The sequence below is a fragment of the Trichosurus vulpecula genome, chromosome 4 (genome assembly GCF_011100635.1).
Source record: "Trichosurus vulpecula isolate mTriVul1 chromosome 4, mTriVul1.pri, whole genome shotgun sequence".
Lineage (NCBI taxonomy): Eukaryota > Metazoa > Chordata > Mammalia > Diprotodontia > Phalangeridae > Trichosurus > Trichosurus vulpecula.
This window is the reverse complement of record NC_050576.1, coordinates 193,653,382-193,666,499: the sequence shown is the minus strand read 5'-3', so window position 1 is coordinate 193,666,499 and position 13,118 is coordinate 193,653,382. Positions and strand designations below refer to the sequence as shown.

Here is a 13,118-nt window from a genome sequence, read left to right as displayed (position 1 = left end):
CAAATGAGATAATATTTATAAAGTGCTTAGCACAGAGCCCGCCATAGAAAAGGTGCTTAACCAAAACTTAGTCCATTCCAATGCCACAACTTCTTCTACATGAATTGTTCCTGATTTTTGTCATCTTTGCTCATTTTCAGGGCATTGAGTGGAACCACAGAATTGTTTTAATTTGTGTTTCTCCTTCTGATGGTGATTTGGGGCACGTTTTCTAGTGGCCATTTACAGTGTGTAATTCTTCTTTTTGAAAACCATTCATAGCCTTTGACCACTCATCCATGTGTCAGTTCTCTTTATCTGGAAATCATATTTTATAGAAATATGGAAATCATATTTTATCAGTGATATCTGATGTAAATTTTTTCCCATTTGACAGTTTCTTTTGTTAATGTCATTGATGCTATTTGTGCAAAAACTCATCAAAAATATGTATTTTGTCTTTTATGATTGCCTCTGTCCCTTGTTTGGTTAAGAATTCTCCCCTTGGCCACAGTGATGACATGCACCTCCTCTCATTGTTTTCTTATATTTTTAAAACATATAACCTTTAATATTTATGTTAAATATCAATTTTGAGCTTAAACTATATTCTGTAATGTTTGTGTGTAATGTATGCGGTAATGTGTTTTTCCTTTGAAGAAGAGATTCTCATTTGTTGTGGTTGTGTCTTTAAGTCCTATTCAGAGACAGGGGCCTGGAGGAAATGACCTCTGGAAGTTCCTCTCCTGATCATGATGCAGAACTATGGCCCTTGTGGGGTAGGTTGAGAACCTAAGGCAGAGCAGAAGGAAGAATCTCACTAATTGGAGGTCTCACCTAAAATACAACTTAATATTAAATCTGTGAACTCAGAGAACAGCTCACATTACCCCCAGGAGGAAATTTTGCCATTGCAATTAACCTAGCTCTGTAATTAAAGCTCTTTTAATTAATCAATGTGGGCAGTGGGGGTAGGCACAGCTGATAGGAGGTCTAGTGGCGGGGCAGAGAAAGGCGGAGAGATTATACGGCTTTTCCCCATACCACTCATACTTCCATATAGAGGAAGGCAGTAAGTACTGCCAGTCTCTTCTGGGCCTGTGCTTGAAGCTTTCCCAGAATTAGCTGGAGAATGGTTCTTTATGAGACAATTGCTGCTTTTGTCCAGAAAAGTCATTGGCTGAATCCAAAATCAAAACCTCTGAAACCCTCCCCACCCTACCCATCCCAATTCCCTGTGATCTGGCTCTTTTGTTGCATTTCTCCAAGACCTGATTTCCTAGGATCAGATGCTCTTTACTCCAGCATATGTTGAGATACCACCTTGAAACACCAATAGCAGCTGAAGAGGCCACTTCAAGTATGCCTAAGGAGACCCCTCAATGTTCCAGCTGAGCATTCCATAGGCTTGGGGTGAGTGGAGAACAGGATGAGTATCATCTGTCATGTGCTTCTTGGGAAAAAAGGGACTGAAGTGGAAAGCCCAAAGCAACACTTTGTAATTTTTTTTCTTCTGAGCCTGGTCTAGTCCATTCCTCTGGAGGTGGAGGGCTGGCCCACTTGGAGAAGCTAGAGAGTAAGGTGAAGCTGTATGAGAACTGGTGGGAAGAAGAAGACGGGGAGATGAAAGGGGACAGGTGGGAGGAGGGACAGCAGAGGTGAAAGGCGACAGGTGGGGAGGAGGGGCAGCAGAGGTGAAAGCGGATAGGTAAAAGGGGAAGGAGGCAGGAGGAAGAGGAGGAAGAGGAGGAGAAGCACTAGAGGGAAGAGTTTCTTTAGAGAGGAACATAACAATGAATTGCAACCTTCCCAGTCCTAAGGTTGGCACAAATCTGAAAGGCCATAGGAAAAAAAAAACAAAATCAAAGGAGAGTATTAATGGCACCAATGCCTTTTCTCTTTTAATAAGACCCTTTGGGGTCCATGTGTGTATTTATATTGATACACTCAACACAGATTGAACCCTCTCCTGGCTTTCTCTATCCCTTCCCCCTGACTCTGCCCCCATTCTTTCCCCTAATCAAGGTTGGATAACAAAAAGTCCTTCTGGGATCATATATAGAGTATCTTTCCCAGGCCAGGCTCAAAGATAGAGTGCAAAAGACACCAGATGGGGGAACAGACCTGTGTTTTCATTGGTATTGTGCATTCTCAAGTGAGGAAACTCCCTTTACCAATGCAGGTTGGCATCTCCTCTACAGCTGATTGTCCTAGAGAGTTGTCTGGACTAGAACATTGAGAGGGTGACTTACTTGGGTTCACGCAGCCAGTGTATGCCAGAGGAAGGACTTGAATCCAGGTCTTTCTGGCTTCAAGGTCCACTCTCCATTATACCATGATAACTTCCAGATTGGGTATGGAGGGTGGGAAAAGAAGGTAAGAAAATTAAAGTCTGGCCCCTAGCATTTGGAATGTATATTTCTTTAGGCTCTAGGTGTTTTTAATTGACAGGGGTAGCTCTGGAGTATATTCTGAATTTGGGTTGGTTTTTTTTCAAGACCTTGGATAAACAGTCACTCTACTTGTACCCTTATCTACAGTATAGAGTATAGAGTATATTGAGTATAGAATAACAGATATTATCACACGCATAGAAATGGAAAGGACCAAAAGGGCCCCTTCACTTCAGATGGCCCAAGAAGTGACTAACCTAAAGTCACACAGGTAGTAATCACTAGAGATGGAATGTGAACCGTTCTACCCCTTCTTTCTCTTGCCCTCCTCTCCTTCCTCCTCCTCCTTCTCTCATTCTTCTTCCTCCCACCCCATCATGCATCAAGTTCGAATAATCTAAATAAAGCTAGGCTAACATGGCCACCCGTGGTGTGCTTGTCTCTCCTTCACATTAATCCATAGCCACCCTCTCCTTCAAGCCAGACTGGATCTCATTGTTCAAGCCTTCCTTTACTTGACAGTCACCTCTGCGCTCACCAGTACAATGTGAAAGTATATTGTTTTGTAATAATGACAACAGCAATAATAATATGAACCACAATAATAATAGATAGCATTTCATAGTGCTTTAAAGTTTGCAAAATGCTTTACAAATATTATCCCCTTTACATCTCATAACAACCCTGGGGGATAGGTGCTATTATTACCCCCATTTTAAAGATGAGGAAACCGAGGCAAGCAAAGGTTAAGTGACTTGCCCAGGGTCACACAGCTAGTATGTGTATGAGGCAGGATTTTAACTCGGGTCTCCTTGACTCCAGGTCCAGGATTCTATCCACTGTACCAACTAGCTGTACAGGACTGGGCTCAATAAATGTTTTTAAAAGACTGACTAGAAGTCAGTCTGGTTGGCCGTGGAGAAAGACCCCATTCCAGAATCAACTTCTGCAACTGCTTCTTTAGCTTATCTGCTATGATAGTCTCTAACTCTATTAACTTTTCCTTCAAAATTTGAGCTCCTCATGGGCAGGGACCGTTGTGTTCTAAGTCATATCTCCAACATTTAACATAGTGTCAGGCACACAGAAAGTGCTTAATAAGTGCATTTTTAAAAACTAACTCCTTATTCCCATACGATGAAGCTCCCAATCCGCCATTAGGTGTCCAAAACCATCGTCCTGGACCTTGGGGCACTGGAGATAGGGCATTTCCCTGCTTTGGAATCCAAGTCTCCTTTCTCTGCCTCACCAGGCAAAGTAGATTTCTGAACAGTTTTCTTCCCATTCTCACATCCTCTTTCCACTCCCCTTCCCGCCTGCCTTCTCCTTTGCCTGCCTGCCTCCACTTCTCCCCTCCCCTTCCTTCAACAAAAAAACCTAATTTTCTAAATTTCCCAGCTCCTTCCTTTGGTGGAAGGCAAAGTTGAGAATTATTTTACTGCTGTGGCCGTTTGAGACTCATTAGTCATTTCATGTTCCTCCTTTGTCAGCAGGGACCCATTATCCTGTTTCTCATTTTCTTCCATCATATTTTTGTGAAGCCCTCTGCCCCAGATTGAGTAACAGATTCTCCCATCACTTTTCTTCTTCCCACACACATGCCTTCCACGTGTTCCTCCTACTGTTCTGGCCTTTCTACATCGAGATCTCCCCTGTAGTTACAGTGGTTATAACTCATGGAGTGGGTGAGACAGGCTGGGGTTTCAATGTTCTGTCTTTGATGTGTCTTTCCTCCTCCAAATGCCCCTCACCGACTTCTCCAGGTTTTGCTCCCTCCTCACATGGTTACATTTAAAAAATGTTTTATTTTGTTTCCATTTTCAAGGGGAACCCTGATTCTTAGCCTCTTCTATTTGGAACCCCCAAGACATGCATCCATATCTTCTCTGGCTCCAATAACCTTTTCCAGGCTGACCCCCCAATCCCTGTTGGGGACCATTCAGGGCAACTCCCCTTTCTTTCCTAACCTGTCTAGTCTTGCAGATTCCAAGGTTCTATTTTGCACACAAACACACACACACACACACAGACACATGCACACAATACCCACAGGCATACCCTCTTTGATGGAGCCAGTGTGATTTAGAATTTAGGATCCTTTCTCTCCTCCTCCCTTAGGCTCTATCCCTTGCCTTTCTTCCTGCCCTCAGAAAATGCCAGCAGCATAAGATCTCTGTGTTGAACCCAGAACTGTAACTAGTAATCTTGACACCCTAGCTATTTCCACAGCTTCACAATACATGCCCACAAAGCAACTTTTAAAAAGAGGTCTGTGTAGCAATGTGCTCGAGACCATGTATCAGGGAATGAGTCATTTTGTTACTCTAGAGAAATAATCCCTACAGTAATAGATTTTTGGGGGTAGCAGAGCCCTCAGGCAAAAAATAGTCTCTTCTTCCCCATTTAGGGAAGAGTAGTACCACTCATAAGGCACCTGCCCCTCTTGTAATAGTGAGCCAGAGAAAAGTGAGCAATGGGCAAGGAACAATGCCAGTCACTTCTGGGAGGGAGGAGTGCTTAGGTTCCTGGTGGGGTTGTTATGGTTTTCAGTGACATAGTCTCTTTTTGCTGATGTCATATTGGGTTCTGATGATGTGGCTATGGTTCATGGTAGCATCACTGGACTTTCCAATGATGTTGCTGTGACATCACCACAAACAAAGATAAAATCATTGTCAGGAATTCTGATGAGAATATCAGTTTCCTCATGTGTCCTTATGATGATGTCACAATGGTTTTCATGAAGAAATTCACAATGATGCTCTAATACCAACTGGTGACATCTCTAAGGCTGATGATGGCAGCCAACCAATCCTGTGGTTTCCAGTTGGATGGCTACATTGTGCTCCAAGATGACAATATAGGTCACCAGTTTTCATTGTCCATGTGCTTTTAATCTTCCATACTGTCCCTTGGGTAGGACTGTCCAAAGAGCAGACAAGGAGCACAGAAGAACAAATTAGGTTTGAGACTCAGTAGGCTTCAGTTTCAGGGTCTTTTGGAAAACCCTGCTTTCTCATCCATCTCTTATATGCTGATCATCACCAGTTTCCCACCTCTGTCTGGGTCTCATGGGTCCAATGTTTCCAATGCTCTTAGGGCTGTTCTGGGCAAGCAAGTGCTGGAGTATACCAAAGTTTGAGGAGGGAACTGTTTTCCTGAACGGATTGGGAAGAGTCAGGCATGAGGGACAGTAGGGAGAGCATACTGAATGATGTGTTCCCTGCAATAATCAAAGTTAGATTCTAGGTTCTGTCCCTTTTGGTGTCCCCACCCTCCACCCCTGTGTTCCCCATTCCGTTCAGACATTTGTTGACTGCTTGATGCTATGGAAACTGACTCGGGTAGGGGAGGTAGGGATGGACATGGCCCGAGCCACTCGGGCACGGATTGAATGTTTGTCTTGCCACCGATGCCACCTCTTCCGGACAGCTGAGCGGACCTGTAAGCAAAGAATGGAGGGCATTAAGACTGGGGTGGGAAGACAGCTACTTCATAAATCTTAGAGATAGCCTGGCCTGTCCACTCTTCCTGGATTCTACCATTTCTCTATTTTCTAGACTATGGAAAGTAAGACCTAGTTTCACTGATGAAACATCAAAGTCATGTGTAATGGCAAGCAAAATGGGACTTTTCACCGTTCTTTGAATGTGCAGGTAAAGTGGGATCTTTTTTGTCTTGGAATGTTTCTCAGCACTAAGACAATTGAGAGTCATTGAATTGTATATGATGTGGTACTAGCGATTCGGAAGCTTTCCCTAAATGGTGAGCCTCCAGCCCCCAGGCCCCTGAGACAGGTATGTAAGATCTGAGGTTGGTGTTTTGTTTTGGGGGTACACTCATTGAAAGACTATAGGTGACGAGACTCTGGGCAAGCCATTGAAATAACTCCCCCACCCAGCTTTGATAACCCAGAGAGATGATTGGTGCTTCTTTGGTAACCATGAATTGTGATTTGAATCAGACAAGGTCTGTCGGTGTTTGTAATTTCTGTTAATGTTTGCCTTGAAGTTCAGGGGGCTGATATTTCCCCCAGAACTAAGTGAATGATATATGTATGTTTGATTAAACTGAGATTGTTAACCCCCTAAAGTTGCTTTCCTTAGAAAAGCAGATCAAAGAACCTGTGTTGGCAGCCCTTCTGTGTGCTGATGTTATTGGTCTTACACAGCCACAGTGGTTGCTAGCAACATTGTTGTTACATCATGGCTTCCAACCTGCTGAGCAGTCTTCTTGGAAGGGAAGGTGCAAAGGAATGGTTGAACAGAGTAGCCACTGGGCAAATAGTGGCAAGGGGAAAGGAGGAATCTCCAAGACTTATATCCAAGACCTTCACTTTGGTGGAGAAGCTAGAAGCAGGCTCCTAGCCATCTCACTCCTCCAAAAATAATTTTACCCACAAATATAGGAGAGGGAAGGGAAAACAGGGAGGCTATTATATATCACCTGTGGCCCTAACATGCCATCCTATCACCCCACAAACAGTCAAGTAGAAAGCCCAATTCTCAGTAACCTCAAAGGTTTCCTTCACTGGGGAGGGGCATTCCTTACCTCACTGTTGAGGAAACAGTAGAAGACAGATACGAAGAAACCCTGGTAGAAGGAAGGAAAAGGCCACATTATTGAGAGTAGGGAGCAGTATGCTGGCCTGCTCTCACTTAGAAAGCTTTGCTCACTCCATCTCTCCAGCTTTGACCTTGGCCACCCAAACTCCCTCTCTGCTCTTTGCACATCATCCTCCCTAAATTAGCTAGCATCCAACTCACTTCTGGAAGCCTTCTCTAACTAGCCATCTCTGTGTCATTGATGCTCGTCAGAGTTTCTTGTACTAGTCAGTAACTAGCTATTGCTTGCCACCTCTAGACTGGCCCTCTAGAAACCTCCAGAAAACCCCCTATTCTCTGGGTGAGCTACTGGCCCGGGGGTCAGCTGCCTTGATTGATGAGTGAATGCAAACTCACCTAGCCCACTACAGCTGGCCCCATACCAGACCATGCTTCACATTCTGTCTAGCCAACTACCTGGTTATCTTACCAACTATTCAGCTGTAGCATCAGTATACTATCCCCTTTCTATTTAGTGTTCTAGGAACCATGACTGTTCCTAGTACTGCTATTGCTTCTGGAAAGGGCATGTCAGTTAATTTCCCTATGGTCCCATGCTCACTATCTGTGTGGCTCACCAGACCAGAACACTCCCTCCCCAGGCCATCATTCTCCTGTAGGTGTTGTCTCTCCCTATTAGATTACAAACTCCTTGTATTTCTAGGGTTTAGCACAGTCCTGGGCACATAATGTTGTTGTTGTTGAATCATGTCCCACTCTTTGTGACCCATTTGGGGTTTTCTTAGCAAAGATACTGGAGTGGTTTTCCATTTCCTTCTCCAGCTTATTTTACAGATGAGGAAACTGAGGCAAACTCGGTTAAGAGACTTGTCCAGAGTCACACAGCTAGTAAGTGTATGAGGCCAGATAGGAACTCAGGAAGATAAGTCTTCCTGATTCCAAGCCCTCTATCCTCTGTACCACCTAGCTGCCTAGTTGGCTTATAATAAGAAATGCTTAATAAATGCCGTTTTTCATTCCTTCATTGATTTCTCTTTGTCTATCCTTGATCACATATCAGAGCTGACCACAGAAACCTAATAACCCGGTTCCCTTATTTTACCCATAAGGAAACGGAGGCAGAGAGCAGTTAAGGGACTTATCCAAAGTCACACAGCTAATGTCTGGGCTTACACTCCAACTCTGGTTTCCTATTTGAGAAAGATATTTGAAATTAGAAGACCCAAGTTGCCATGCCAGTTACAACCTGTACAACATTGGCCAAGGCATTTGGCTTTTAGTCTGTTCAACTGTAAAAATAAGTGAGGTTGGACTCACTGACTTCTAAAGGTCCCTTCCAGCTCTGACCCTATGACCCTGGGATTACTAGTCCTCTGCTCCTCTCATTATTCCATACGGACCATCTCCAGTTGTCCTGATCTATATCCTGCCATTGGACCCAGATGCTCCAGAGGAGAGAGTGAGGCTGGTGACCTTGCACAGCCCTGCTTCACTTCAATCCAATTCACTTGCAAGTCATGGCATCCCCTTCTTGATGTCATGGTCCTCTTTGAGAATGAAGAACAAACACCCACAATATTATTCCAGAGCTACATCATAAGCTATTGGAAGGCAGAGACAGCACTCTCTCCTTCTCTGGTGGGAGCCATAGCAGTACTCAAACAATATGAAATTCTGTTAACAGATGGGCTGCCTGCTATACAAAAGAAGAGCAGTCACCAACCCCCATGCTTTCTCTTCCCACCTCCATCAAATGTGGAAGACTGGGGAAGAGAGCGGTACCTGGAAGGACTCCAGGAAGGAGTTGAAGTAGATGAAGACAACTCGAGAGACCTCATCCTCCCCAGGGTTTACAAAGAACAACATGTATGTGATACCCAGAAGAGGTAACAGCACGAGGGTGGCTTTCACAGCTTTCCTGAAGGGAGAGAAGAGAATGGGGAATAGGAAATCAGGAGCTTGTGGATGGAAGCCTCATTTGCATCCCAGCAGAACCCTCCTACAAGACCTGTTGGAGGTCATTGGAGACAATATCCATGACAAGTTGAAGGTGAGGGGATCTTTACTTAGGAGATTTCAGAGCAGGTGGGAGGGGATCTTGGGATCTGTAGGGGGAAGAGCATCTCTAGATGGGAATCTTGGGAAGAGGAATTTCATGTTTGATAGGATGAAACTCTGGAGGCGCTAGGAAAGCACTCACCTGTACTGAATGGTCTCTGATGTGGTTGAGGCCCGGAGCTTAGTCATGAGGATACGGACAATATTGAAGAGGAAGATGAAGTTGATCTGAAATAGACCAGAGTCAGAAGGGCTAAGGGCTGGCCATGGCTTCTCCCCAACAGTTCTCTTCCATTCCCTCAGGGGCCATTGGCATCTCTAAGGGGTCTAGTGCCTAGAGATTGGTGCTTCAGTGGGATGACCAACCACCCAAAAATGGGATGGAGGCATACTGACCATCTTTGTTATGAGAGGAGGCTGATGACATCCTCATCATAGCAAAAGAATCAGCTTCCTGATGTTAGAGGGTGTTAGATGGGTGTTTTAAATTTGGGCACGAGGGCAGTGGAGTGCAGAAAGTAGACTGGGTTTCAGACTACTATTGATTCCCCAAGCAGATACAAACATCCTTGTTCTTGTTTTACTCCCAGGCCTGCTTGATGTCTGTCCCACGTACACCCAGCACCCAAATCACCAGAAGGCTTCTTTGAGGTTCCTAATCTGCTCAGTGCTCCATTCTGTGCCACTCCTGAGACAGCTGACCTGCTCATCCCAAACAAATTAGACTCCTACTAAGTTCTTACCAGCAGGACCAAAATCATGGGGCCCTGGTAGATGTAGTCGGTGTACACTCCAGCCCTCTTTCCAAACCAGCACCTGGGAGACCAGAAGGCATGGTTAGGAGGAGACAAAAGGTATCAAGGACCTCAGCCTCTGACCTACATGAGACCTATGAGCCTGGGGAGGAGGGAAAGGGTAGGAGACAATGTGCATAGCTGACCTTGTCCCAGCTCCGCAAAAGGGATGAGATTCTCAACCTCAGCTAAAATCCTCAACTAGAGACTCAGTTATTTCATCTACAAAATGGTTATGAGTACCAACCTTCCAGATTGCAGGGGGGTGGGGTTAACTTTTTTTGTATCACCGACTCCTATGGTAGCCTATGTGGACTCCTCAGAGTAATATTTTTAAACAATCAAAAGCAATGCCAAATTTCAGTTCGAGGTTAGTGAAAATAAAGATGTGATTTTTTTTCTTGTTCAAGTTCACAGATGCCCTGAGAATCTATCTGTGGACCCCAGGTTAGGAACCTCACTGAGAAAATCAGAGCTGCCTCTGGTATCATTTATTCATTCCAGTTCTATCTAGGTGTGGGAAAGAGGCAAGCATTCAGGGTAGATTTTGCTGCTATCCCAATTAATTGGGGTAGGATTAGCTCTTAGTCCTGAGGCTGGAAGAGGCCTAGGAAGTGGGGGTGGGGGAGGGAGGCAGTGTTACTAGGTAGGTATTCCTCAGACACTCAAGTTTATGCTGTTCTGCCTCCCCCCACCTAACCCCCCACCTCCCCCAGCCAAGCCAGGCTCCTTGCCTTTCCAGCTGGGAGCTTGCTGTCCCAGGAATGTGCAAGAAATCACCCGGCTGCCTCTGAGTCAGGCAGGAGTCACCCTGATAAATATGGAACATATTCAGATTCCTTGTCTTTCCCAGTACAGCTGAGGTGTCTCCATTTCCCGGGCAGACTGCCTCTTCAGGGGGAGAGTAAGGAAAGGAATGGGGGGAGGGGCTGACGGCTGAGATAACAGGAAGCCTGGGCCATATTTACCAATCCAGAGCTGGGGGAAGGAAGCCTGTGCTTGTGGGCACACATATCCCTACAAATGCACACACGGATGTGAGACGTAGACACACACACACACAAACACACATACATGCGTGCACCCTTACGCAGAGATGTAACACAGACACCAGCCTTTCACTCTAACAATAAAACTATGTCCGCTTTAAAACAGATTTTGCTGCTTAGTCTACTGTGTATACCAAAAGCATAAGACAATAGAAGTGACTCATATAGTCTTGACCTGTGCAGTCATGCGAACACAGATACATCCATGCGCACACGCCTACCCACCCGTGTGCACACAGGCACAGAGAAATAAGCACACAAACAACATAATACACACAAAATGATATGCACGTATCATACACACTCCTAAAAAAAGAGAAGGGTGGAAGTCCTGGAATCGAAGAGCTGTTGAAAGTGATAATATCTGAATTTACAGAGCATTTTACACACATCATCTCATTTCATCTTTACAACATCCCTGCGTGGTCATTCAGGCAAGCATTATTAGCCCCATTTCACAGGTGAGGAAATCAAGGCTCAGATAGGTTCAGTGATTTGCTTGTGGTCACACAACTAATAAGTGTTAGAGGCAGGATCTGAACCCAGGTCTTACTCAACCCTAAGGCCAGTACAACCAATGCGGCCTCTGTAGAGGACTGTGTTGCATTAACACTTTAAGTAAATGACTAGCTGGGTAATCAGCTGATATCTCTGGACCTCTCTATCTTAATTTATAATGTGAAATTGCTAAGATGGGGTCAGCATGGAACAGTGGGAAGAAGACATGAACTTAGGAGATTGCCTTGCTCTAACACGTGTAAGCTCTGCGGCCTTGGAAGTCACAACCTCCTTAAGTGACAGAATCCTCAAATGGAGATAGCATTACCTTCAGGACCCTTTCACAGGGCTGTTGTGAAGAATATGTCTTGTAAACCCTAAAGCATGTGATAAATGGGAATTATTTTTAAGCTGAATTTTTCAAAGGACGGGTAGGTCATAAAGCTTCATTCTCAGGATCAAGGCCCCCTCTGGAGGTCGATCTTGTCTATCTCGTGGCCTCTGTAGAGGTCTTATAGCCCATCCACAAAGCTCAGCATCTTTTAGATAGGACAACTTATTCAAAGAGGACTGTGGTGGCTTACTAACTCATTCATTAAAATCTAAATCATTTAAATCTCCATTCTTTTTTTTTTTTTTTTAGTTTTCAACATTCACTTTTATAAGATTTTGAGTTTTAAAATTTTCCCCCTTCTTCCTCTCCCCAAGACAGTATGCAATCTGATATAGGCCATACATGAGTAATCATTGTGAGCATATTTCTATATTAGTAATGTTGTAAAGGAGAATTAGAGCCAAAGGGAAGAAGCACAAGAAAGAAACAAAACAAAACAAAAGGAAAAATATTCTGCTTCGATCTGCATTCAAATCCCATAATTCTTTCTCTGGATGTGGATGGCATTTTCCATCATGAGTCTTTTGGAATTGTCTTAGATCCTTGTATTACTGAGAAGAGCTAAGTCTATCAAAGTTGTTAAACCTCTATTCTTGACCCCAATTAGTGTCTGTGCTCATTCCTTCTTCCTTTCTCTAGGGAGATGGAGCAGAGAGAGGTCTTTCTTAGAACAGAACCATGAAATGTCAGTGCTGAAAGGGACCTTAGAGGCCATTTAGTGTAACCAGCTCATTTTATGGAGGTAGAAACTGAATCCCACTTAGGGGAAGTGATTCGTTCAGGGTCACACAACCCGTGGGTGGGAGGATGGTAATTAGAATCTGTATCTCTTTATGCCTAGCTCAGTAGTCTTCTCGTTCACCACTGTTGCTTTGGAAGTCAGAGCTTTGGTACATCCTGAAGCGGATGCTTCTTGAGCTCATAAAGGTGATTGGGCCCATTCTTCAGATGGGAAATCTGAAGCTTGGAGTAGAGGAGCTGAGAGTGAGGCTGATGACTTTGTGCAGCTCTGTCTCACTCATACCCAGCTCACAAGCAAGTCAAGATATCACCCTCGTGATGTCACTAGTCCTCTTTGAGAATGAGAGGGTAAGGAAACAATCTTGTGATGGCAGGTGGACAGTTGGGTTTAAGGAGTTGTCAGGTGGTGTCATGGGGGTTGGAAGCACTGGGAAAAGGCATCTCTCTGTACATATTCATAGAAACACGTCTTTCCTAGGCTCAAGGCAGAGCCCTGAGAACCCAGAGATCTTGATTCTCAGTACTGAGAGTCAGCTCCATGTCAGTCAGCACACCTCACTTATGTTCTAGTAATCTAGAACAAAGTGGAATCCTTTCTGTTTCAGGATAATAGGTAATAGAACTGTGGCTGGAAAGCCACACAGTCT

The 13,118-nt window shown here is 44.5% G+C and overlaps 1 protein-coding gene across 1 annotated transcript in view; it reads right to left on the bottom strand.

The window, feature by feature from the left end:
• Positions 1 to 5,673: 5,673 nt before the first annotated feature.
• The window catches only part of LOC118846982 (corticotropin-releasing factor receptor 1), a 103,930-nt gene continuing 96,485 nt past the window's right edge, over positions 5,674 to 13,118 (bottom strand). Inside the window, exons 11-15 of the mRNA XM_036755636.1 lie at positions 9,739 to 9,811; positions 9,138 to 9,223; positions 8,720 to 8,855; positions 6,924 to 6,965; positions 5,674 to 5,814 (exon numbers count right to left, since the gene is read on the bottom strand). Coding sequence (XP_036611531.1) covers positions 5,674 to 5,814; positions 6,924 to 6,965; positions 8,720 to 8,855; positions 9,138 to 9,223; positions 9,739 to 9,811 — 478 coding nt within the window. The remainder of the gene's footprint in view (positions 5,815 to 6,923; positions 6,966 to 8,719; positions 8,856 to 9,137; positions 9,224 to 9,738; positions 9,812 to 13,118) is intronic.